At 38.7% G+C, this 26,777-nt stretch overlaps 2 protein-coding genes across 6 annotated transcripts; one reads left to right on the forward strand and one right to left on the reverse strand.

The window, feature by feature from the left end:
• Positions 1–86: 86 nt before the first annotated feature.
• Positions 87–26,777, forward strand: mgme1 (mitochondrial genome maintenance exonuclease 1). 4 transcript variants are annotated; one of them, XM_062058465.1, is made up of 6 exons: positions 87–741; positions 1,377–1,605; positions 1,673–1,805; positions 9,987–10,117; positions 10,421–10,456; positions 19,498–21,055. In XM_062058465.1, the coding sequence occupies exons 1-6, from the start codon at positions 246–248 to the stop codon at positions 19,550–19,552; spliced, it is 1,080 nt and encodes a 359-aa protein (XP_061914449.1). In that variant the 5' UTR covers positions 87–245; the 3' UTR covers positions 19,553–21,055. The 4 variants fall into 4 exon arrangements, with proteins under 4 accessions (XP_061914449.1, XP_061914452.1, XP_061914450.1 ...); XM_062058468.1 differs by lacking the exon at positions 19,498–21,055 and adding an exon at positions 26,753–26,777 and having other exon boundaries at positions 88–741; XM_062058466.1 differs by lacking the exon at positions 19,498–21,055 and adding an exon at positions 18,331–18,376 and having other exon boundaries at positions 88–741.
• On the reverse strand, positions 11,182–26,283 carry LOC133657306 (glycine N-acyltransferase-like protein 3). 2 transcript variants are annotated; one of them, XM_062058469.1, is made up of 6 exons: positions 26,202–26,283; positions 15,095–15,234; positions 14,900–15,007; positions 14,692–14,812; positions 14,404–14,536; positions 11,182–12,416 (listed from the first exon to the last, which is right to left on the reverse strand). In XM_062058469.1, the coding sequence occupies exons 2-6, from the start codon at positions 15,167–15,169 to the stop codon at positions 12,017–12,019; spliced, it is 837 nt and encodes a 278-aa protein (XP_061914453.1). In that variant the 5' UTR covers positions 15,170–15,234; positions 26,202–26,283; the 3' UTR covers positions 11,182–12,016. The 2 variants fall into 2 exon arrangements, with proteins under 2 accessions (XP_061914453.1, XP_061914454.1); XM_062058470.1 differs by lacking the exon at positions 26,202–26,283 and adding an exon at positions 22,269–22,707.

Consider the following 26,777-nt stretch of genomic DNA (forward strand, 5'->3'; position numbering starts at 1 on the left):
ACAATTCCCAGCTGTTGGAGGACGCAAATTGAAAAAAAACAACAACAACCTCGCCACAAGGTGGCGTAAGTACACTGAAACAGTGTGCATGCTAGTACCCCGCATAATAGAAGAAGAAAGTTTCAATGGCGCGCTGTTGGATTACCTGAAAATGGACATGTTGAGACAAGTTCTGCAATATGAATGCAAGGATATAGACCGCTCTAACAATCGAATATAACACATGGTGTATTGACGTAGCAAAAATGTTCATTCTTAATCGCGTTTCTAGCCGAGTGCTTCAGTACACCACTCTCCCTTTCGGCTTCTTGTCAGCTTGTTATCGCTCCAGCTCCCGCAGGGGGCCGAGTCCATACAGCTCCGTGGACAGTGAGCGGTACTCCTCTCTCGTTAAGTCTGTTACGTCTCCGAGGGTCACGGCTCGGACACCAGAGGCAATTCAAGAAGAGGACGAGCACATGTTCGGACCCGTCGTCAAGGCTCCGTCAAGACCAGAGACGAGGCTCCTTAAGATAATGCACCCGTTCTTACACAGTGAGGACACTCCAGAAACAGATGATCTCGAGTCAGGACCTCCATTACGGATTGTATTGAATCGGGATCAAGGCAGGTCGTCAGTGCCAAGTGTGACGAGGATTCTTCAGGCGACACTTTCATCAGAGCAGCTATTCTACCTGGAGAGATGGAAGAGGAGGATGGTGGCAGAGCTGGGCGAGGAAGGCTTTAAAGAATACACTAAAAGTAGGCTTTGTGATATCCATCCATCCATCCATTTTCTACCGCTTGTCCTTTTCGGGGTCGTGGGGGGTGCTGAAGCCCATCTCAACTGCATTTGGGCGGTAGGCAGGGTAAATGGGTTATACTTGTGCAGCGCTTTTCTACCTTCAAGGTACTCAAAAGTGCTTTGACGCTATTTCCACATTCACCCATTCTCACACACTGATGGCGGGAGCTGCCATGCTAGGCCCTAACCACGACCCGTCAAGAACACGGGTGAAGTGTCTTGCTCAAGGGCACAACGGACGTGACTAGGTTGGTAGAAGCTGGGGATCGAACCAGGAACCCTCAGGCCACTCTCCCAACCGCGCCACGCCGTCCCCAGGGTACACCCTGGACAATTCGCCAGCTCATCGCAGGGCCAACACAGATAGACAGACAACATTCACACTCACATTCACACACTAAGGCCGAATTTAGTGTTGCCAATCAACCTATCCCCAGGTGCATGTTTTTGGAGGTGGGAGGAAGCCGGACTACCTGGAGGGAACCAACGCAGTCACGGGGAGATAATGCAAACTCCACCCAGAAAAATCCTGAGCCTGCTTCTGAGAAACATGCTAACTGTGCTCCGTTTAATCAAATTGTGTTTTAACCAGACTTGTTTAGGAAAGGAAAACTGTTCCATTCTGCTGTGGAGGAAGTCCTGATGTCTGGTGGAACTCTGAAAGACAAACAACATGAACTACATCCACCGGAGGTGTTGGGATACCTAGAGAGCATATCTCACATACTGGAAGACGTCAGTGCTGTAAGAGTGATCGAGAGCACTGTGCAACATGACGCTCTTAACTATTTGGGAATAGTGGACTGTGTGGCACGCTACAGGTGAGTATCGTCATTTGGTAAACATTGTCGACTGGTTGGATCCACTCATAAGCCGTTTTGTCCATAGAGGGGTTCTTTGTGTTATTGACTGGAAGACTTCAGAGAAGCCAAAACCATTCCTGGGCAACACATACGACAATCCCATTCAAGTGGCGGCCTATGCAGGAGCCTTGAACAATGATGGCAACTACAAATACCAGGTAGTACTGCATATTCTATTCATATAAACAAAACTGAACACACCTCTCACATTCCAGCAACTATTTTATCTTATGGGCCAATCCACCTAACTGCATTTCCAAGAAATACAATTAATAAATTAGAAATGTCGACGATGGGATAGGATCCAGGACTGATAGTTGCCTTTTTTAACTAATGAGCTACCATGCTCAGTCGATCTTAACAGAATCTGTGTCCGATTGTTTACAAAGCTAACGATTGTACTAATGTAAAGGGTTCCTTCAAAGGTAGTTGTGTAACGATTTGTTTTAACAATGATTTTATATTTGTGGTTGCCAATACAATTCAGGGATGATCTGATTTTTTTACAGAACTATCCGATCCGAAACTATTCAGTGAGCTGAAAATCGATTCAGTAACCTTTTAGCAAAACAATCAAACAGTTTGACTGTGAAATACTGTAAATACTTACCGTATTTTCCGCACCATAAGCCGCACCTAAAAACCACAATTTTTGTCAAAAGCAGACAGTGCGGCTAATAACCCGGTGCGCCTTATATATGGATTAATATTCATATTTATTTTCATAAGGTTTAGGTCTCGCAACTACGGTAAACAGTCGCCATCTTTTTTCCCCGTAAAAGAGGAAGCGCTTCTTCTTCTACGGTAAGCAACCGCCCCATAGAAGAGGAAGCGCTTCTTCTTCTACTGTAAGCAACCGCCAAGGTGAGCACCCGCCCCCGGAGAAGAAGAAGCTTGCGGATATTTAATTTCATTTGTTTTTCTGTAAAGACAACAAAATGTCTCCTACTAAGAGACACGCGTACAAGGTTCCACTGGCTTTTGATATTCATGTGAACCGCACTGTGGATACAACGGGAGCACGTACGGTGAATATTCGCACCACAGGGAATGAGAAGTCGTCCTACTGTGGTTGTAGCTTGCCATGCTAACGGCCAGAAACTTCCACCCACGGTGATATTCAAAAGGAAGACCTTGCCAAAAGAGAACTTTCCAGCCGGCGTCATCATAAAAGCTAACTCGAAGGGATGGATGGCTGAAGAAAAGATGAGCGAGTGGTTGATAGACGTTTACGCGAAGACACCGGGTGACTTTTTTCACGCAGCGCCGTTCCTGTTGATCTACGACTGCATGCGCGTCCACATCACAGATGGTGTCAAAAAACAAGTGAAGCACACCGAAGAAGAATAATTCGAGGGATTTGTAGATGAGTAATAACTTCAGAAAGTGAGCTTTAAATGTTTATTTTGTGTGTTGTGTGACACTAACGTATGAGCAACGTTGAGTTATTGATGTTGCTATTGCTCTGCACTATTTTGAGTGTTACTATTTTTGTGATTGCACATTTGCACATTACATTTTGGGAGTGAACAGAGTTGTTAGAACGCTGGTTTGTAATATATTATTAAATTTTGACTGACCTATCTGACTGTTTTGTTGACATTCCCTTTAGCGTAGCGTAGGTGCGGCTAATAGCACGGGGCGGCTAACAGGTAAACAAAGTTTTGAAATATGCCGTTCATTAAACGTGCGGCTAATAACACGGGGCGCCTTATGGTGCGGAAAATACGGTAAGTAAATACTGGCTACTGGACACTACAGGGAAAGTTTCCTATATTCCTGTTATTTTAAGTTAAATATGTATAAATTAATTATGGCTACAAACAAGCAAATAAACCAACAATTAATGACTAATGCATTCACATAGTATTTGAATAAAGTGCAACTAACACTTTTGGTTGAATTAACAAGAGGAAACTTTTTCTGCTAATATTTTCAACATTCAAGCTATTTTCAATAAACGTACAGTCAGCAACATTTTAACAGTAGATTTACCTGCTAAATAAAGTTCCCCGGGCCGGTCATGTATCTGTTATTTGCTCTGGTGTTGCTGATGACAGTGTTTCGGTTGTGCTGAAGCATATGATCCCTCATTCCTGTTAATGGTTTTGGCCCTTTGCTTCCTAATTTCCATAGCCTCCTTCATCCATGTCTTGTATTTGTTTCTGACAAAATAATTTTTTCTTTGGCTGCCAGTTGTTGTCACATAATATTGTGTTCCGTAAGTCGGTGCGTCGCCGAAATTCGCTCCGCTGTCACTTACATTGTGTCAGTCGTGTCCTTTGCGGCTTAAAGTTGTGTTGTGGCTTTATGTTATTGTGTTGTATCATTTGTGTTTGTTGCAGCTTTTGCAGTTGTGCTGTCGATCAACGTTTTTGTGTGTGTGTTGTAATCTATTATATTGTTTTGTGGCGTTTGGGTTTGTTATGACCTTTCTTGACCACCGTATCTATCTGTTATGTTTGTTTTGATGACGTCACAGACGGGCAAATAGACTTAACGTTTAACGTCCTTACTTTTTAAAATGCTAAAATTCATATAAAGTGTGGCGTTCCCTAAACCCAATTGTTTCCTTTTTGTAGTAACGATACAATCGATCAATTCCCTTTTAAAATGATTTTGGATCGATCCCTATCTTCCGGAATGCAAACTTGCAGAGCACAGATGGATATAATTGAAATGTAAGAAAATGAATCGATCAATCGTTACAGCCATATTAAAAAAGGATGCACGCTCATGTGTACACAATCACATTTCCATATTCCGTGTTACACACATGCAGGAGTTGCATGAATTCTAGGAAGGTGCGTGCCTTGTCAGAACACCCGCTCAAATTTGAAAGCAAGCTGCAAATAATTCATCATCTATCCAGAGATGCTAAACCACACCACCATAGTGTAAAATAAACTGTTTCTTACAAGTTTAATCATCACTGGAGGCTAAGCAGAAGAAGCTAACAGGTAAAATAATACCTGGGATTTATATAGCGCTTTTCTAAGTACCCAAAGTCGCTTTACATGTAGAACCCATCTTTCATTCACACCTGGTGGTGGTAAGCTACTTTCATAGCCACAGCTGCCCTGGGGTAGACTGACGGAAGCGTGGCTGCAATTTGCGCCAACGGCCCCTCCGACCACCACCTATCATTCATCATTCAATTCACCGGTGTAAGTGGCACCGGGGGCAAGGGTGAAGTGTCCCGCCCAAGGACACAACGGAAGCGATTTTTTTTGGATGGTAAGAGGCGGGGAGCGAACCTGCAACCCTCAGGTTTCTGGCACGGTTGCTCTACCCACTACGCCATGCCGCCCCTACTTTAATGTAAAGTAGGGGTTATCAATTGAGATGTCGATACTATTGATGTCTGTATTGTATCATTATATAAACAATACTAAAGTGATTAGATCAGGGTTTATTTCCCCTGCATGTAATTGATCGTGGTGCATGGCCACACCTTAAATATCAGGGTATTTTACAAAAAACTAATTGAATTGATATTGTATGAATGGATTTACCGTATTTTTCGGACTATAAGTCGCAGTTTTTTTCATAGTTTGGCCGGGCTCCAGTGCAACTTATATATGTTTTTTTCCTTGTTTATTATGCATTTTCGGCAGGTGCGACTTATACTCCGAAAAATACGGTATATTAGGGCTGTCAAATGGTTATTTAAGCATATTAATAACACTCTAGAATTGTGATTAATCATGATTAACTACTGGTTATTATTTGCTTGCATGAATAAAATTTGCTTAAGAAAATACCCCAATATTTGGATACAAATGCAATTTGGTTGTGGGTATTTAAAATGTTTTACTGAACCGCAAGTTATTGATTTGCTCAAAACTTGGTGACAGTAAGTATAGCAAGTACTAAGTGCACATTTGGAAAGTCTTTGCAATAATATTGCAAACAAGGTACAATTACTAACCGATAATGTAGTAAACGCACTCATAAACAAGTTAACATAGTGCACCATTTAAAGGCCTACTGAAATGAATTTTTTTTATTTAAACGGGGATAGCAGATCTATTCTATGTGTCATACTTGATCATTTCGCGATATTGCCATATTTTTGCTGAAAGGATTTAGTATAGAACAACGACGATAAAGATTGCAACTTTTGGTATCTGATAAAAAAAAGGCTTGCACCTACCGGAAGTAGCGTGACGTAGTCAGTTGAACATATACGCAAAGTTCCCTATTGTTTACAATGATGGCCGCATGAAGTGAGAGAGATTCGGACCGAGAAAGCGACAATTTCCCCATTAATTTGAGCGAGGATGAAAGATTTGTGGATGAGTAAAGTGCAAGTGAAGGACTAGTGGGGAGTTGAAGCTATTCAGATAGGGAAGATGCTGTGAGAGCCGGGGGTGACCTGATATTCAGCTGGGAATGACTACAACAGTAAATAAACACAAGACATATATATACTCTATTAGCCACAACACAACCAGGCTTATATTTAATATGCCACAAATTAATCCTGCATAAAAACACCTGCGTGTTTGTTATGCTAGCTCCTAGCTCCTCTGCTAGCTCCTAGCTCCATAGAACACGCCAATACAATTCAAACACCTGATCAACACACACAATCACTCAGCCCAAAAGACCGTTTACCTAACCCAAGGTTCATAAAGCTTATATATTTTTAAAAAGTTACGTACGTGACGCGCACATACGGTCAAGTTATCGAATGTTTAGCAGCCAAGGCTGCATACTCACGGTACCTGATATTCAGCTGGGAATGACTACAACAGTAAATAAACACAAGACATATATATACTCTATTAGCCACAACACAACCAGGCTTATATTTAATATGCCACAAATTAATCCTGCATAATAACACCTGCGTGTTTGTTATGCTAGCTCCTAGCTCCTCTGCTAGCTCCTAGCTCCATAGAACACGCCAATACAATTCAAACACCCGATCAACACACACAATCACTCAGCCCAAAAGACCGTTCACCTAACCCAAGGTTCATAAAGCTTATATATTTTTAAAAAGTTACGTACGTGACGCGCACTTACGGTACGGTACGTGTTATGCTAGCTCCTAGCTCCTCTGCTAGCTCCTAGCTCCATAGAACACGCCAATACAATTCAAACACATGATCAACACACACAATCACTCAGCCCAAAAGACCGTTCACCTAACCCAAGGTTCATAAAGCTTATATATTTTAAAAAAGTTACGTACATACGCAAAAAAAAGCCAAAGCTGCATACTCACAGTAGCACGTCTGCGTCTTTGTCATCCAAATCAAAGTAATCCTGGTAAGAGTCTGTGTTGTCCCAGTTCTCTACAGGCGTCTGTGTATCCAAATCAAAAGTCCTCCTGGTTAGAGTCTCTGTTATCCGAGTTCTTCCATCTTGACTGCATCTTTCGGGAATGTAAACAAAGAAGCGCCGGCTGTGTACTGTTGTGGCTGACTACGTTCGAAAAATACGTCCATTTCGCACCGACAACTTTCTTCTTTGCTTGCTTGGCTTCCTTCTCCATAATGCAATGAACATGATTGAAACAGATTCACGAACACAGATGTCCAGAATACTGTGGAATTATGAAATGAAAACACAGCTTTTTCGTATCGGCTTCAATGTGGAAGGCATACCCGTGTTCGTCGGGCTACGTCACGCGCATACGTCATCCTCAGAGGCGTTTCGAACCGGAAGTTTAGCGGCAAATTTAAAATGTCACTTTATAAGTTAACCCGGCCGTATTGGCATGTGTTATAATGTTAAGATTTCATCATTGATATATAAACTATCAGACTGCGTGGTCGGTAGTAGTGGGTTTCAGTAGGCCTTTAAATCTGCATTTACTTTTCTTTAGTTCAACAAGTTGCTTAAACAAACACGCTTGTTTACCTCTTCAGATGACAATGCTAATCTCTTTTTTTGGTACAATGCGACCCCAGCTCATTATGATTACTTACAGCTGTCCAATGTTCTCTAGTAAGCAAAATTAATTGGAGCTGGAGCCTATCCCAGCTGCACTCAGGTGGAAGGCAGGGTACACGCTGGACAAGTCGCCACCTCATCACAGGATCAGCACAGATAGACAGACAACCATAACAATTATAACAGGGTATCCGCAGGGTCTTAAAAAGTCTAAAAAAGTCTTAAATCCAATAATTTGAATTTAAGGCCTTAAAATGTCCCAAATCTTCCTAAAATCTCATAAAAGGTCTTGGATTTGATTTTGAAAGGTCTTAAAAATATATTGACGCTACTTTTATTTTAAACATGCATAAACTTCAGTCTCGCTTTGAAATGTTTCGATTTTTGTGGACGCTATGACAAATAAATGATAATGATAAATGGGTTGTACTTGTATAGCGCTTTTCTACCTTCAAGGTACTCAAAGCGCTTTGACAGTATTTCCACATTTACCCATTCACACACACATTCACACACTGATGGCGGGAGCTGCCATGCAAGGCGCTACCAGCAGCCATCAGAGGCAAAGGGTGAAGTGTCTTGCCCAAGGACACAACGGACGTGACTAGGAAGGTAGAAGGTGGGAATTGAACCCCAGTAACCAGCAACACTCCGATTGCTGGCACAGCCACTCTACCAACTTCGCCACGCCGTCCCTGACGTAACTAAGTACACAGCGGAACAAACTGTGCTGCCCGGCCAGAATTTGTTTGTATTTTGACAGTTTAGTTAGCATAACAGCGGAGAAAACGTAACGAAAGCCCACAGCAAAACCAAATTACTTGCATAAAATTGGTAAGTAAAAGTTGAACGATATGTGTCTCCTGGACGATCAATTTAATGCATGGTTGAAGCCTGTGGATGGAAACGTATAAAGTGTTAAGTACCCGGATGTGCAGCCATCGAGGAGGGAAGCGATTGTAAACATTGGGGTGAAAGGGAATGGAATGATTATGTAAAAGTAAAAAATCCAGGATAAGTACGTGTCAAAAGATGCTGAAACGCCTCAAACACGTGCACAACTTTACAAAGATAAACGTAACCCCCCCAAAGGAGTGTTATGTGGGTTAAGTAGCGCCAATTGCCGAAGGAGATCAATATGAGATGTTTACTAGTGAAATCATACTATTACATACAGGACGCACACGCTAATTTGTCTGTGGTAGTAGTGTACTACTACTAAACTATAAAAAAAACATAATTCTTTTATATTATTTATTCCAATAATTTCAAATCAGCTTCTCATGCCTAATCTTTTCTCCAAGTTTATACAGCAACCGACATTAAAAGCGGTTGCCTGTTTAGTGTTTACACTCATCTTATTGTGGGGTCAGGAAAGCAATAGAGATTTGCCAATGTCATCTTGTCATGCCTAAATAAAAAACTAATCATTGTGTATTAGCAATATGTTTTCAAAAAAGTCACAATAAACTGGTAAAAATATATCCATACACACCAGATACAAAATGAGCTGAGCAAATTTGAATGTTATCCACATTATTCACATCCAAATTCTGTTTGACGCTTGCAAGCCATAATCGCCTTCTTTCTTTTTAGACAATCACTCTGTCTGCACACTGTTTTTCACAACTTTGTGCATATACAGTTGCACTGTAGATGTTTTTATCGGTTTGCTCAATTCTGACTGCTGAAAAAATATTACCAAAGTTAACCATTTAGCTTTAGCATAGATGCTAACTGTCCCTTTCACAGACAATATACTGTTGTGCTTTCCTCTGCCATTGCTGATGTTGATGTTACATGAAAACACTTGATATGAAGCACACTGCACCTTTTGCAAGAAAACACTTCTATGGCAAATCTGAAAATTGGCTGTTACGATTAGTTTATACTAGAGAAGCTCGTAGTGTATTTAGTTAGTTTAATGTAAAAGAGCAGTGAATTAATTAATATACTAGAAAATCATTCTGGACCTCTGATTTTACTTTGTCATTGTATATTTTATCCGTATGGATGTGAAATGGTCTTAAATTATTTTCAAGATGGTCTTAAAAAGTCTTAATTTTGACATGTTGAAACCTGCAGAGACCCTGTTTAAACATAGAGCAAAACAATATGAAAAAATTATAATACTCTAACGCTAACACAGATTTGTTTTTAAATTTATTTACACTTTTTAGCCTTTTTTAAAGAAAATATATGCATCATTGACTGTTAAGAAAATTATATGATGATGTCATATTGACCACGCCCCCACCGCTACAAGTATATTGGCAAGGTGGGGGAAACACTGTAGATTGATATTTTTCTTTTTCTTATCACAAAATAATTTATAGTCCAAAATATTTGCTAAAAACTGAAATGATGACACTTTTGTGAAAAACCTAATGATTAAATAAATGATTACTAATTCATCACACACTTTTTTTCAGGTGGAAAATGGCCTCATTGTTGTCGCTTACAAGGATGGCTCACCAGCACATGTACACAAACTGAACACTGAGCTGATGTCGGAATATTGGGAAAAGTGGTTGATTCGCCTGGAAGGGTATAGAGAAAAGAGGTAAAATAGAATAGAAAGCAGTTTATAATATCAATTCACTTCATGTCTTTCATTTAGGGATGGTTATAGTAATCAAATTAGTCAGTTGAAGCAAAATGTGCGCTGTTTGGTTGCAATCAGCAGAGGCACTTTATGATTAAACTTTTGATTACTAAACATGGCTGTATCATGTGACAAAATGTATGTGATTATTTTGGTGTCTTCCTTTTTATTTCTATTATGAAAAGTAGTGGTTATCAAATGTGTCTATGTATTCGCATTTGTGTCGGTGTCTGCCAACAGCATTTTCCCTATTTATTTCAGATCGAGTGAAGTCTCTTCCGCTTCTTCGGAGAGAAGGTAAACTCCATGGACAAGTACATTTTTTAGGCTGTTGAACAAAAACTCAATCATAATGACCAATTTTAGTTATTGGCCCCATTTTTCTCTACACTTTAAGATGAATGGCAAACACATGCTTCTTTAAAGACTTCTCACATTTTTAAAATTGAAACATGTTTTAGATATTATCTCAATAATGTGGCATGAGGAACATAATTATGTCTAAATACTCATAGAGTAACACATGTAACATTTATAACTTCCTAATGCTTATTGTGCCTTTTTTGTTCAAAGATTCAATTAACCTTGACCGAGGAGTCACTGTAGCAAAGCAATAGCCCTGTAAACATCAATAAGGTTTTAAAACTACAATAAATGCTTGTTATTTCTGTCAGTGTGTCTGTGTTACGTAATGCATTTAGAAGAGCCACTGATTAGTAGTGTGGAACCATCTCATTAATCACTGGGCATGTGTACACAGTAAAGCTTTATTTTTGTATATTATATTAAAATGGCTGTTTGTGGTAATCTACTCGCAAAGTGGTGACCAATACCAAAAAAAACCACGATAATTTTTTAATAATTATGTGAAGAAGTTCTACATTGAACCTTGCAATCAATTTTCTTATGTATAAATTGAGTACTGTTGTAAGGTGTTCTTCATATCAGGACTTTGGGTAGTTTGATTTTAAGTACACCATGTTTCAATAGCTAAATCTGTAAGTTTAATGCAAAAAAAGAAGAATAATCAAAATGCTTCATGTTTATTTGTATATTGATCACACATATGGATTATTTGGGTTACAAAAGATTGCCTTTAAACCATGCTGATACAATGTTACATGGATACAAGTGAAAGTATATTAAGAAAATATTAATGCTCAAAGTACAATAAACATATATCATACCTATATTAGTATGTCTCGATAATATATAAATTACACATGTATTTTATTGTTATTGGTGAAGTTATACTGGTGATCTCAATATAATAACCGTAACGTGGAACAAATGAATACAATTATATAAAGGAACTTAGCCCAGTCTCAAGGGGGTTACCACAAGCTAAACAAAATAACTTGAAGTCATGGTTGAATTTACCTTGTACTTTATGTTGTCTGTAACTGCCACGTTTGGGCTGTGAGGAACTACCTTATATTGCAATTATTACATGTGCAAAAAGTGATTCCTGTTGCCACTAGGTAGCGTGTGGCTATGTTCAGGGAGGGGCTTTTTCATCCATCCATCCATTTTCTACCGCTTGTCCCTCTTGGGATCACAGGGGTGTTGGAGCCTTACGCAGTTGCATTCAGGCGGAAGGCGGGGTACACCCTGGACATGTCGCCACCTCATCGCAGAGCCAACGCAGATAGACAGACAACATTCACACACTAGGGCCAATTTAGTGTTGCCAATCAACCTATTCCCAGGTGCATGTATTTATCAGTGTATTTATTAAAGTAGAATAAACACATTAGTGAGTGCTGACTGGGGAAGATGTTGGCACTTTGGTTGACAAATTCAGATTAATCAAATTTAAGTCATCCTTGGTGCAGACAATTTTGACGCTTTTCAACATCACAAGTTCAACTGAGCCCAGAGTACTCTGTATGAGGGATCCTCAATAAAGCCAAGGCTTTTAAAAAGCTTATAAGAGACCGTGTTTTCCTCCTCAATGTAGCAGAACACCGGGTAACCCTGATTAAGGAGTGTCTGGGCCAAGGTATGGACCAACACTTTGGCATACCCTTTTCGTCTGTGCTCGGGCACAGTATACAACATGCCCATTGCCATGTACTCATACAAAAGTATCCATGATACAGGCCGACCCTGATCATCAGTGATGCAGCATGAAGGCATGTTGCTGACCTGGGCTTTAATTCTGTTGTATCCGTGTTCATCTCCTCCAAACTTCCAGGTTTGATTTACCAGGTCAACATGGGAATGACTGAGAGGTGAAACCCTTGATTCAAGGGCACTGTAAAACAAGATACATAAGCTTATACGTCGGTATGTGCAGGGCTTTTTGTAAAATATTTTATTCAAAGATTGATTGTGAACTAAATGAAAACTAAGCTAGGAAAAACTACAACATGTACTGAAAATGGTGTTACAGTAAAGTACAGTTTCTAGTTTATGTCACATTTAAGACATGTGAAATGCATCTTTTAAACCGGGGCTATTCAACTAAATAGTTTTAGGGGTCACATTTCCTGAAAGCTAATGACCAGGGACCTGGACTTCTCCCTTTACTATTATTCTTAATTTGAGAACCAACATCCTCTCATGTGGACATATTTTTATGGAGATGTCCCAAATTTCGTGAAATGTTTGTGATTGCCATTGCCCATTAATGCTTATTTTTAGTCCCCGGGCTGGCAAGCATTTAATCATATCTCTCCGTCCCCAGTGGTGAGCCACTCCCTTAAGCTTATAATCACCTCCATTACGGCAAATAAACTACACTTCTTAGTATCTTAAGTAGCACTATCACTGGAGGAGAAGGCTATACATGTTACAGCTAGCTAAACTAAGTTAGCTTGAAACAACACCAATAAATAATGGCTTAGTAAACTTTAAGAAGTGTACTGTAGATGGAACCATGTTGCAGCAGAAAGTAAGCAACTATTGACAGGAAAGTAACAAGTAAAGTAATGAGTCTAGTATATATAATGAGTCAGCATTGCTGCAGTCAGAACAAGACACGTAAGAGCCGGGTGGGGTGATCCATAAATTGTTGGCGTCGATACCAAGGTTAGTATCAGTATATGAACGATACCAGAGTGATTAAGTCAAGATTTTTATTCTGGCAGAAATAATTCCATTGTTGTTTTTGTTAATGTTTACAAACCCAAAGTTATTCCCTGGACGCAGTAGGATTTTAAGGGCCAACACCAAATGATTTATATGAGCAGTATGTAGTAGTTTCTACTTCCGATTAGTTATTGTGTTGATTTTGTTTTGCTCAAACAATTGTATGCAATAAAATAATATAAGGAACTTGTTTAAATGTGATGATGTTGTTAAACTGTCAATAACACTAAGTGTAAATGGAAACATTTAGAGTTCATACATGTGATGCATGGCATCGGCAGATCTCACCTATCGGAATCGGTAGCATAAAACTCTGATCTCTAATTTTTGGTGTGTTTCTTTTTTTCATTAACAAAAATAGCCCTGTTATGCAAAATACAAGTTTCCACTGCAGTTGGTCTTCAGGAGGTTAAAATGCCAATGCAAGGAATTGCCACTTTGTTTGCACTGGTGCAAGTTCCTCAATGACAAAAAGTCTCATAAGATTTGCTGATGCATGATAATTAGGGCTTTGAATCTTTGGGGACTAGACGAATCGATTCCATTCAGAATCCGTTCTCAATTCAAAACAATTCTTGAGTCAAAATCAATACTTTTATTAACATTGGGTGCCAGTTTGATGATTAACTACATTCCTCCATAAAATAGACAAACCGCTCTGATAAATGTCTATAATACTTAAAAGAAAACTGGTTTTGTTTAATACAATTCTACTCAAACATTTGATAATGTTAAATACAAAGAGAAGTATACCATACTTCTCTTTTCTAAAGTTAATCTGTACAGCAGATGCGAGATATTCATCAAGTGCTTGGACACTCAGGCATTTAGGCGAATCTTTTTTTTTCTCAAATCGATTTTTGATTTTATTCAATTAATTAGGAATCGTCACAAATACGAATCGTGATTCATTCGAAAATCACTTTTTTTTTTGAGACCCCTAATGGTAATGGTTCAAATTTAGGTGTTTGCCTTTTGAGGTATGAGCTTCAAACAGTTGCTTTTTGGTGTGTTGCACTGCAATTCAAAAAGGGCTAAATCACTTTCTAGGTCCACTTGAAACATGTCTCTTCTCACTGTTTTCTTTGATCACTTTGGCATGCGGCAACCCTTATGTCTGTGTGCATGTGTTTGCGTTATAGTCTGCCAACCTGTCAAATACTGGCGTCATCAGAGAGCTATGGTCTGGCAAATACAGAAGATGTGCAGACACCATAGGTTTGTAGCTGACTTGTCTGTTCGATGAAACCTCTTTGAGCGTGAGGGTATGAATGCTGTCAATGCCTGTAATGAAATAGAACTGTTACTGTACAGGGACCACTTTCATCTACTTTTCAATGACAAAAGACTACTTCTAAATTCATGTACACTTATGTCTATTGCATAACTGGATTTAATGTTACTATTGTCTATTGAGGTTTTTTTGTTTTATTTTTTACCTCCAACAATAAAATAACCGCTCCAGTCAACTACTTCGTCCTTTAATAACATTTTCTTCAAAATCTGCTCATCCTTGCAGTAAAATATTATCTTTTTTACCCATTCCAAGGCTAGCTTATTCTGTGGAATAAAAAAAAAAATATTAGGACCAGCAGGAATAAATCAGGGGGGGGGGGGAGAGAGACAAACATATTTTCAAAGGGGTACCTCAGGATCAGGTCGGCAAATGATGACCTTAAAATCAGGCCATGTATCAACAATGAACATTATATTGCTAGGTTTGTTCCTGTTGTAAGCATATAAGAATCCATAGACCTACAAAGACAGAAAAAGGAGCACCAGGAATAATAATGAATGCATTGCTTCATTAAAACATGACAATTATGAATAAAAACAGTCGACCTGAAAACTCTTGGGTAGGTCTTTTCGTAGAATACTCTCAGCAATCTTGGTCTCGTCTTTTTGTAGGACCTTCATTTTTGGCGAGCAAAGATTCCGTCATCCAGCGCTGTTTGCCCTGCAAGCTTTACTGCTTGTTCCCCCTAAATGAATCCAAGAGTTCAGTCTTCATCAATCATTTACAGTTGATCCTCACCACTCACCTCCTTTATGGTCAATGCAGAACATAAAAAAAAGAGCTATTACCAAACTCAATGTGTATGCCTGTGTATAGTATAATCAGGTCATTACACAACTCCTGTGGCATACTGTGAGTAATTTACACAGAAAATTACATCGTGAAAATCCTTACAGATAATACAGTGTCACAAAAATACATAGTATTGTGACTATTGTATGCATAATGTTACAAACAATATACATCTGAATGAAAAACTAATTGTAGCTATACTTCACATAAAGGTGAAGTATCACTCGAATCACAAGTTTGTGCACTTACAATGTTGCTCTGAAATAGCAACGTTTGCAATCAACAGAAACATTGCTCTTCAATGGGTAATAATTTTACTTTCACATGTACAGATTACAGAGTTTTTTTTTGTTTTTTTTTTAAACAATAATAACATTTTTTTTATCAATATATTATATATCAATGTATTTTATTTATTCATATTTCTTGCCCCACAGTTGACAAATCTACAAAAAATGCCCGACAGGTTGTCAGGAGCATGTTACACCAATAGGTGGAACCATAATCCCAAACCAGGTGAAGACCTCAGTGTAGAAATTGTATTATTTTTTTCTCAAGGGAAAATATTATGCTGAAGAAAAAAAAACTTGGCTATAAGATGGCACTACAACTCAGAAAATAAGTCATCACAGAGCCAGAGTCGAAATCGCTGAAAACACAAGTTATTTCTCCTCTCAGTAAATATATTGCAAAACAGCAATGTTTCCCAAAGGATGGGATCATTGCCAAATAATACATTCATGTTTCCTCAATGAAACACAAGTCCGCATTGCTGACAGAACTCATACAGCTCCAAGACCAAGACGCTACCACCGCCATGTGGTACTTTTGTGAATAATAATAATAATGTCCATCCATCCATTTTAAATGGGTTATACTTGTATAGCGCTTTTCTACCTTCAAGGTACTCAAAGCGCTTTGACACTATTTCCACATTCACCCATTCACACACACATTCACACACTGATGGCGGGAGCTGCCATGCAAGGCGCTAACCAGCAGCCATCAGGAGCAAGGGTGAAGTGTCTTGCCCAAGGACACAACGGACGTGACTAGGATGGTAGAAGGTGGGGATTGAACCCCAGTAACCAGCAACACTCCGATTGCTGGTACAGCCACTCTACCAACTTCGCCACTCCGTCCCCATTTTCTAACGCTTGTCCCTTTCGGGGTCGCGGGGGGTGCTGGAGCCTATCTCAGCTGATTTCGGGCAGAAGGCGGGGTACACCCTGGACAAGTCGCCACCTTATCACAGGGCCAACACAGATAGACAGACAACATTCACACTCACATTCACACACTTGGGCCAATTTAGTGCTGCCAATCAACCTATCCCCAGGTGCATGTTTTTGGAGGTGGGAGGAAGCCGGAGTACCCCGAGGGAACCCACGCAGTCACGGGGAGAATATGCAAACTCCACACAGAAAGATCCCGAGCCCGGAATGGAACTCAGGACCTTCGTATTTTGAGGCACATGCACTAACCCCTGTTCCACCGTGCTGCCTTATAATAATAATGTATTGGATTTATATGGCACTTTTCTAAACACTGAAACCACTTGACAAATTGAGAACCCATCGTTAATTCAGTCCACATTCACACTGTGATGGTGGTAAGCTACACTTGGAGCCACAAACGCCTTGGAGTATTCGAAAGCGTGGCTGCCAATATGCGCCTATGGTGCCTCCGATCACCACCAACACGTATACAGTACCGGTATTCAAATTCATACACCAGTGTGAGCGGCACTGGGAGAAATTTGGGTGAAATGTCATGCCCTAGAACACGGTGGCCGTGACTAGGATGGCGGAAGCTGGAATCAAACCTGGAACCCTCAAGTTGCTGGATGGCGGAAGCTGAAAATCGAACATTGAAGCCTCAAGTTGCTGGCACGGCTGCTCTACCATCTGCGCCATCCCATAAATTAACAGTTAATCTATACCAGGGGTCCCCAAGCTTTTTGACTCGGGAGGCCGCATTGAGTTAAAACAATTTGGCGGGGGCCGGGCTGTAATATATATTTCTATATACAGTATATTCCTCACGCACTGACTGAAAGAGCGCGCACTTGATGTCACGTTATCGATGGGAAAATTAATTTTTTGACAATATGATTTGCCAGCAACCCCGAAAGAGACAAGCGGTAGAAAATGTATGGATGATTTGCCTGAGCGGCTAGGAGACACCAAGAGTAACAAGCGGTAGAAAATGGATTAGAAAGGACAGAGTCAAAAAAATTATAATAATTACAAACAAATTTAAAAAAAAAAAAAATAAAAAAAAAAAAATATATATATATATATATATATATATATATATATATATATATATATATATATATATATATTAGAGATGCGCGGATAGGCAATTATTTCATCCACAATCGCATCACAAAAGTCGTCATCCACCCGAACTAACATTTTATCAAAACCACAACCGCCCACCACCCGCCACCCACCCGTTGTTATACATCTATTATAGACGATGCAAGGCATTAGTGAGGTTAGAAAGCTTTTGCCTGTTAAAGAAAGGAGACTGATCCAATGCAGCAGAGACATTCAATGCGTGCCACGCATTAATAGCTCTTGGCCACGCATTAGAGGCTAAGAGATATTAATGCGTGATAATATTATTTATCATTATTATAATATTATTGTCATTTCCATTAAGAAAGTGTTGACTATTATTATTTTTTTCCCCTGGTCTTTAGTATTCCCTTTTTTGGTTTGTCGCGTACCACGTTTGCTGCCATCTTTTTATTTTTTTCTTCTTCTTCTGTTGTGTTGTGGTGTGCTGTGTCGCGCCAAATTTCTTCCCCCTACAAAAACCTCCCTCCCCCCCATTTACTTCCGTGGTCATGTTTCCTCTTACGTCATTGACAGCGATCGATAGCACTTCGGCTTTGACTGCCCGTCGCTGGAAGGATACTTCGTCTTTGACAGCTGCTGGAATCTGAAGAAATCGATTATTGTTTTGTTTTTTTGTACAGGCGCGAAACAGGACAGTCGCGTGCCGGTTAAGGACCCCCGGCAACTTTGTGATTTTATTGGACGCAGCCCCGAAAGTAAATGGGGGGGGGTTTGTAGAGGGGAAGAAATTTGGCGTGACAGCTGCAGCAGTGCCTGATGAATAATTGCCTGTGTCAAAGAGTGATGCTCGTTTTTCGTATGTGGGTAACAACATTTAACTATGTATATATATTTCCGAATTGGTTCAACTGCCACCCGCCCGAATCTATTTAAAATCTATTTTTTTCGTCATGCATCTGCCCGACCTGCGGATTATCCGCGGACTCCGCGGTTGTGTCCGCAAACCGCGCATCTCTAATATATATATATATATATATATATATATATATATATATATATATATATATATATATATATATATATATATATATATATATATATATATATATATATATATATATATATATACAGTGGGGCAAAAAAGTATTTAGTCAGCCACCCATTGATTGTCAATGGGTGGCTGACTAAATACTTTTTTGCCCCACTGTATATAATTTTAAATTTTTTTTAAAATTTTGGACGGTGGTGGGCTGTAGTGGGCCGTTGTTTGGGGACCCCTCATTTATTCTGTTATACAAGCTGTACAGGAACTACTCTAAAGTTTTATTTCTGAGGTATTGTCCATTAAGAAGATACTGTAATAAAAACTGCTAAAACACAGGTACTCCCTTTTGTGAAATACTTGATTAATATATCATATGTGAAATAAACAAAAAAAAGAACTGGGACTATAAAATAAACAAGATAGGTAACGGTGTCATAATCTTCGTGACAGTTTTTGGGTGTTTTTTCTGTGTTTAGTTTAGTGTTTCTTTCTGTCCAACACTCATTTTTGTTCCATTTCCACTTTCTGTTTTGGTTTGGTTTTGCATTGTCTTCACCACTGTTTTTGAGCGCTGTTCTACACACCTGCTCTTCTACACACTTGCTCTTCTTGATTAATGATCAGAGGACTCGCCTGCCTCTGATCATTCACCAGGAGGGTTTATGTTTAGTTAATGGTTCGCTGACTTCATGGTGTAACTTTTTGTACATGGGAAATAAGTTATACTTGTATAGCGCTTTTCTACTTTTAAGGTACTCAAAGTGCTTTGACACTATTTCCATATTCACCCATTCACACACAGATGGCAAGAGCTGCCATGCAAGGCCCTAACCACGACCCATCAGGAGCAAGGGTGAAGTGTCTTGCTCAAGGACACAACGGACGTGACTAGGATGGCCGAAGCTGGGGATCGAACCAGGAACTCTGAAATTGCTGGCACGGCCACTTTACCAACCAAGCCACGCTGTCCCCCGTTTTGGTGTTTTTGCCTTGCCCAAGTTTTGGTCAATTGTGACACACTATTTGTTTCGGAAATACTTCAGAAGTTACATTAAGTATTGTATCTTATTTAACCACTGAGTATTATTTCATTCATATAATAGAATGAAATTATTTTTATTTATTTAATTAAGGCAGTATATAACACATGAGCAAAAGTATCACGGTAAATATGCCAGAATTGGCTGCAATGGCTAAATTTTGCTGTCCTAGGGCAGTCACCATAGAAACAGACATCGAAAAAATACATAAAATTACAAAACAATATTATGATTCATTGTAAAACAGGTCAATATAAAAAAAGCCAGAGTGCAAACTCCACAGGTAAAAAACTGGTTAGTCTTTAACCACTGTTTTTTTTAATTTATTTTTTAAAATTGGTTAGTCACCGTTTCCAATATGAGCTAAAATAGTGTGTTCCAGGCTTGGTTGCTCTGACAGAAAAAAACAATTGTTTAAATTCAGTCCTATGTTGATGTGTCACCCCTGGTTAATTGACTCTATTGCTATTTTACGTCTGTAAAATGTAATGGTGGAGGAGCAAACCTATTCAAAACCGTGGCATAAAATCAGTGGTCCCCAACCACAGGTACCGGTCCGTGGATCGATTGGTACCGGGCCGCACAAAAAATAAAATAAAATAATTATTTTTTAATTTTTATTAAATCAACATAAAAAACACAAGATACACTTACAATTAGTGCACCAACCCAAAAAAACTCCCTCCCCCATTCATTCACACAAAAGGGTTGTTTCTTTCTGTTATTAATATTTCTGGTTCCTATATTATATATCAATATAGATCAATACAGTCTGCAGGGATACAGTCCGTAAGCACACGTGATTAAAAAAAAACAACTAAAAAAAAACAAAAAACATACCCACCTCACCCCCGGTCCGTGGGACAAATTTTCAAGCGTTGACCGGTCCGCAGTTACAAAAAGGTTGGGGACCACCGGCATAAATCATCGGAATACATCTGATTGTGTAGCTGTCAATCTTTTTTTTCATGTAGAGTTAGAGTTAGAGTTTGAGTTTATTTTGAACATGCAAGCATACAACATGATACATCACAATTTCCAGTTTCTCTTTTCAACATATTCGAAAAGGAGTAGGAAGAAGCAGAGCTTATTTAATCCTACCCCTTTTCTTTACATAACAGTTGCTGAAACTTTTTTATTCACTTCCTGTTCTCAATTTATTCACAATAAACTCCATAGGTAATCACAATAAAAATAAATAAATAATAGTAAGAATTTAATAATAATAATTGGTGAAGAAAGTCATATTTCATATGATGAGATAAGTAAGATTACTTTAAGAATGAATGAATGGATGGATGAAATAAATTGAAAATGTTTGTCATGGTTCTTCTTTGTACTTTGTAAACACTTTAAGTTTGAAGAGTTTCTTGAAGTGGATCATATCAGTACATTGTTTGATTGCTTTGCTTAATCCATTCCATAATTTAATTCCACATACTGATATACTGAAGGTCTTAAGTGTTGTACGTGCGTACAAATGTTTTAAATTACATTTTTCTCTAAGATTGTATTTCTCCTCTTTTGTTGAGAAGAATTGTTGTATATTCTTGGGTAGCAGGTTATAGTTTGCTTTGTGCATAATTTTAGCTGTTTGCAAATTCACTATGTCGTGGAATTTCAGTATCTTTGATTCAATAAATAAAGGATTTGTATGTTCTCTATATCCAACATTATGTATTATTCTAACTGATCTTTTTTGTAACACCGTAAATGAATGAAGTGTACTTTTGTAATTATTTCCCCATATTTCTACACAGTAGCTCAGATATGGTAACACTAGTGAGCAGTAGAGAACATGTTTTGCTTTATTCATTATTGACGTGTTTCTTGCTACTTTATGTTGTATATTTTTTACGTGAGATTTCCAGTTCAATTTATCATCAATCATTATACCTAGAAATTTGGTTTCATTTACTCTTTCAATTTCTATTCCGTCTATTTGTATTTGTGTTTGACTTTCTCTTCTACTATTACCAAATAGCATTATTTTAGTTTTACTAAGATTCAACGATAGTCTATTTTTGTCAAACCATCTTTTTAATTTCTTCTGTTATTATTTGTATTATCTCCTGTGTGTTCTCTCCTGAACAAAACGCTGTTGTATCATCCGCAAATAATACTAACTTTAAATCTTTTGTAACTTTACAAATGTCATTTATATAGAGATTGAATAATTTAGGTCCTAATATTGATCCCTGAGGTACACCACAGGATATATTTAGCGTTGTAGACATGTGTTCGCCTAGCTTCACGTATTGTTTCCTGTTCGTTAGATAACTTCTTATCCAGTTTAAGACTAACCTTCTGATGCCATATCGTTCTAGTTTTTTGATTAAAATATTGTGATTAATTGTGTCAAATGCTTTAGTTAGATCCATAAAAACTGCTGCTGCACATTTTTTACTGTCTATTGCATTGGTAATTTCTTCTTGATTCCCATCATGTCCTGTGTCCAACCTCAAATCTTGTTCCCAGTTGTGTTCTGTAACAGCTGACCCCGAAGGTTTCGGGATTTCAATCTTTCCTTTACCTTTTCGCATCGCGGCAGTCACTGACGTCACTGCCTCTTGCTTGTGTCTTAACGGCAGTTGCTTCTTTGGCGACTTGCGGTACTTTAACTTGTTTTTTCCAACAATTTCGTATCTTGCGCCGTTCAGAGATCAATTTGAGGTGTCAGTCTGTCAACTTATATCACTGTGCGACGTCGGGATCACTTTAAAACAGCTGTAAACTCGTCGTAGCTTTTGGTTGCTAGGCAACCGCTTTGAACTGCGGCAAGGCGCCTTTGGCTTGAGTCTAACGGCTCTCCCAACTCGCCTTCTTTCAGCGTATCAGTGCCTCTCAACTGACCAAAATCAGATTGAAGATGCCAGGGTACTCTCCTGTGGCTGTGATCGCAAATCAGTGGTCAAAATCTTCAGATTTAACAAAAAACTCCGGTAGCAAGAGGGGAGCCTTTCTCTTTTGCGTCCTTTCTCATTGACAGGAAGTGACGCAAAAAAAAAAACCAAAAAAAAAACGTGGCAAATAATATGGTTGATCTTAATGCCCTTATGTGCTATACCGATTTAGATCGTAAAGCAGCCGTGCCAGCAACTTGAGGGTTTCTGGTTCGAATCCAGCTTCTTCCATCCAGGTCACGGCCGTTTGTGTCCTTGGGCAAGACACTTCACCCACCTTGTTCCTGATGGGTCGTGGTTAGCGCCTTACTTGACAGCTTCCGTGTGTGTGAATGGGTGAATGTTATGTATAATGTAAAGCACTGTAGTAAAATATATTAATATAAATACAGACCGTTTACCATTTAATATGCTTTGTGTTAGGTGACGGAAAATTCAAACTAGTGATGTCACATCACATGGAAATATGGCACCGCCTTATGGAATGTTTACAATGAAAACGCAACAACAATTTAATTATATCCAATATTTACAATAAAACGCACACACCATAATATTGCAGCTTTTTGGCTTCCATATACTTTGTCCTTTTAGAATACTTATGCGGCTCTTTAAATATTCATGTTATACATTTGTTTTACTTTTACAAATTTCTATGCCTTTTAAACATTCTGCACTGTTGATGTCTATCTTATTCTATTAATAATTACACAGATTTTAAAATGTTATTGTTCTGTCTAATATGCTACTGGTGGAGACTTAAAGGCCTACTGAAATGAATTTTTTTAATTTAAACGGGGATAGCAGATCTATTCTATGTGTCATACTTGATCATTTCGCGATATTGCCATATTTTTGCTGAAAGGATTTAGTATAGAACAACGACGATAAAGATTGCAACTTTTGGTATCTGATAAAAAAAAGGCTTGCCCCTACCGGAAGTAGCGTGACGTAGTCAGTTGAACATATACGCAAAGTTCCCTATTGTTTACAATGATGGCCGCATGAAGTGAGAGAGATTCGGACCGAGAAAGCGACAATTTCCCCATTAATTTGAGCGAGGATGAAAGATTTGTGGATGAGTAAAGTGCAAGTGAAGGACTAGTGGGGAGTTGAAGCTATTCAGATAGGGAAGATGCTGTGAGAGCCGGGGGTGACCTGATATTCAGCTGGGAATGACTACAACAGTAAATAAACACAAAACATATATATACTCTATTAGCCACAGCACAACCAGGCTTATATTTAATATGCCACAAATTAATCCTGCATAATAACACCTGCGTGTTTGTTATGCTAGCTCCTAGCTCCTCTGCTAGCTCCTAGCTCCATAGAACACGCCAATACAATTCAAACACCTGATCAACACACACAATCACTCAGCCCAAAAGACCGTTCACCTAACCCAAGGTTCATAAAGCTTATATATTTTTAAAAAGTTACGTACGTGACGCGCACGTACGGTACGGTACGTGTTATGCTAGCTCCTAGCTCCTATGCTAGCTCCTAGCTCCATAGAACACGCCAATACAATTCAAACACCTGATCAACACACACAATCACTCAGCCCAAAAGACCGTTCACCTAACCCAAGGTTCATAAAGCTTATATATTTTTAAAAAGTTACGTACGTGACGCGCACGTACGGTACGGTACGTGTTATGCTAGCTCCTAGCTCCTATGCTAGCTCCTAGCTCCATAGAACACGCCAATACAATTCAAACACCTGATCAACACACACAATCACTCAGCCCAAAAGACCGTTCACCTAACCCAAGGTTCATAAAGCTTATATATTTTAAAAAAGTTACGTACATACGCAAAAAAAAGTTGCGCACATACGGTCAAGCGATCAAATGTTTAGAAGCCAAAGCTGCATACTCACAGTAGCACGTCTGCGTCTTTGTCATCCAAATCAAAGTAATCCTGGTAAGAGTCTGTGTTGTCCCAGTTCTCTACAGGCGTCTGTGTATCGAAGTCAAAAGTCCTCCTGGTTAGAGTCTCTGTTATCCGAGTTCTTCCATCTTGACTGCATCTCTCGGGAATGTAAACAAAGAAGCGCCGGCTGTGTACTGTTGTGGCTGACTACGTTCGAAAAATACGTCCATTTCGCACCGACAACTTTCTTCTTTGCTTGCTCAGCTTCCTTCTTCATAATGCAATGAACATGATTGAAACAGATTCACAAACACAGATGTCCAGAATACTGTGGAATTATGAAATGAAAACAGAGCTTTTTCGTATTGGCTTCAATGTGGAAGGCATACCCGTGTTCGCCGGTCTACGTCACGCGCATACGTCATCCTCAGAGGCGTTTCGAACCGGAAGTTTAGCGGCAAATTTAAAATGTCACTTTATAAGTTAACCCGGCCGTATTGGCATGTGTTATAATGTTAAGATTTCATCATTGATATATAAACTATCAGACTGCGTGGTCGGTAGTAGTGGGTTTCAGTAGGCCTTTAAATCAACCAAGTATCAGGCTATCGAGATGCACATTCTCTTTAAAATGTTTTAAAATAGTTAGGTAATTTTATTTTATTGATGTAATATTTTGCCAGAAAAATACTCTTAACAAATAGCTTCATCTGTAAAGAATTTAGAATTTCAAAGATGTGAAATATGGCTGTGCCTCAAATGGCATACTTTGGTAAGTACACTTCATGTGTGCACTGTGTACTTTGTTACTGAGGGTGCAAATTTTGTCTAAAAGAACACCTCCAGGCAACTACAACCCTAGAATAACACCATCCCCCCACCACATCCCACCTCCCCGGATTGTAAATAATCAAATGTATATACTTGTTCTTATGCTTTCTGAGCTCACTATGTTCACCGCTCGCTGTACATATCCTACCAAGTGAGACCTACACTGTTACAATGTCCATTTCTCAGATGATATAATTGTTGATGACTGAAGTGCTGATATCAACCAAACCTAACCCCCCAACCCAACCCCCTCCACATCCCATTGTAAATAATGTAAATAATTCAATGTATATACTCTGATGATTAACTTGTGATGACTGTATTATGCTGATAGTATATATTTGTAACGTGGACCCCGACTTAAACAAGTTGAAAAACTTATTCGGGTGTTACCATTTAGTGGTCAATTGTACAGAATATGTACTGTACTGTGCAATCTACTAATAAAAGTCTCAAAAAAGGTTTGTCCCAATTCGATTACCGGAAATCCCGCCCACTTCCTTCTGTTTCCTATTTTCTAGAGCAATATGTGCCACAACTGCTTGTCACATCAGCCGCCATTATTTCAATATAGTCACTCCTCTTCTGCTACGTGGCAAAGATAGCGAATTAAGAGTAAATACGTAAATACGAGTTTTGACTCACAGCCTATTTTGACAATGTAAATATAGCAAAGACAATGTCGTTTGTCTAGGTGGAGTTGCCGTAGCATTCTACTGACCACAACATAAGAGCGTCGAATATACATGAATGGTTTTAGAGTGAAATACCTGACGTTTATTCTTGTATTTAAACCATTATTTAGCTACACTAACACTTAACTCAGTAATAAGAGGATTACAACTTCAACTTACCTCTGGTAAACAAGCCCAATGAAGAAGAGTACAGGAAACTCGTAAATTCTGTCCATTTCAGGCTAATCCAGTAGAAAGTTAGAAGTCACACAGTGACAGAAATTTTCAAAATAAAACGGAGGAGCCATATTTGAGTTTTGTTTTGTCTTTGGAATGCGGTGTACAAATAGGTCATGCGAGTGGTCATCATTTTCCTGACTATAGATGCAGTGTCTTATTATTTGTGAATGTACTTACCAGTGATTTGCAAGGTTTTGCATGTAGCGTGACTTGAAGCTCAACAAGTCAGTGTGCTTTTATTTTGAGCAATTTTAACTGGTGCTTGTAGATTATAACTTGTTTGTCACACTCAGTTCACCAAGAAAGGATGTTGTATTTTAATCTAGTGTCGTTTTATTTGTGTGATTATATATATATATATATATATATATATATATATATATATATATATATATATATATATATATATATATATATATATATATATATATATATATATATATATATATATATATATATATATAATAATTGTGTGCTTTTATCTTCAACAGTCAACGTTGAGCCCGCGGGTTCCAT

The sequence above is a fragment of the Entelurus aequoreus genome, linkage group LG09, assembly GCF_033978785.1.
Source record: "Entelurus aequoreus isolate RoL-2023_Sb linkage group LG09, RoL_Eaeq_v1.1, whole genome shotgun sequence".
NCBI lineage: Eukaryota > Metazoa > Chordata > Actinopteri > Syngnathiformes > Syngnathidae > Entelurus > Entelurus aequoreus.

Coding starts and splice junctions, on each gene's coding strand:
- mgme1 (XM_062058465.1), top strand. CDS start 246: ATGTTCATTCTTAATCGCGTTTCTAGCCGAGTGCTTCAGTACACCACT. Junction 1,606..1,672: donor GACTGTGTGGCACGCTACAG/GTGAGTATCGTC, acceptor TTTTGTCCATAG/AGGGGTTCTTTGTGTTATTG. Junction 1,806..9,986: donor ATGGCAACTACAAATACCAG/GTAGTACTGCAT, acceptor ACTTTTTTTCAG/GTGGAAAATGGCCTCATTGT.
- LOC133657306 (XM_062058469.1), bottom strand. CDS start 15,169: ATGAAGGTCCTACAAAAAGACGAGACCAAGATTGCTGAGAGTATTCTA. Junction 15,008..15,094: donor ACCTACCCAAGAGTTTTCAG/GTCGACTGTTTT, acceptor CTGTCTTTGTAG/GTCTATGGATTCTTATATGC. Junction 14,813..14,899: donor TTTGCCGACCTGATCCTGAG/GTACCCCTTTGA, acceptor TTTATTCCACAG/AATAAGCTAGCCTTGGAATG.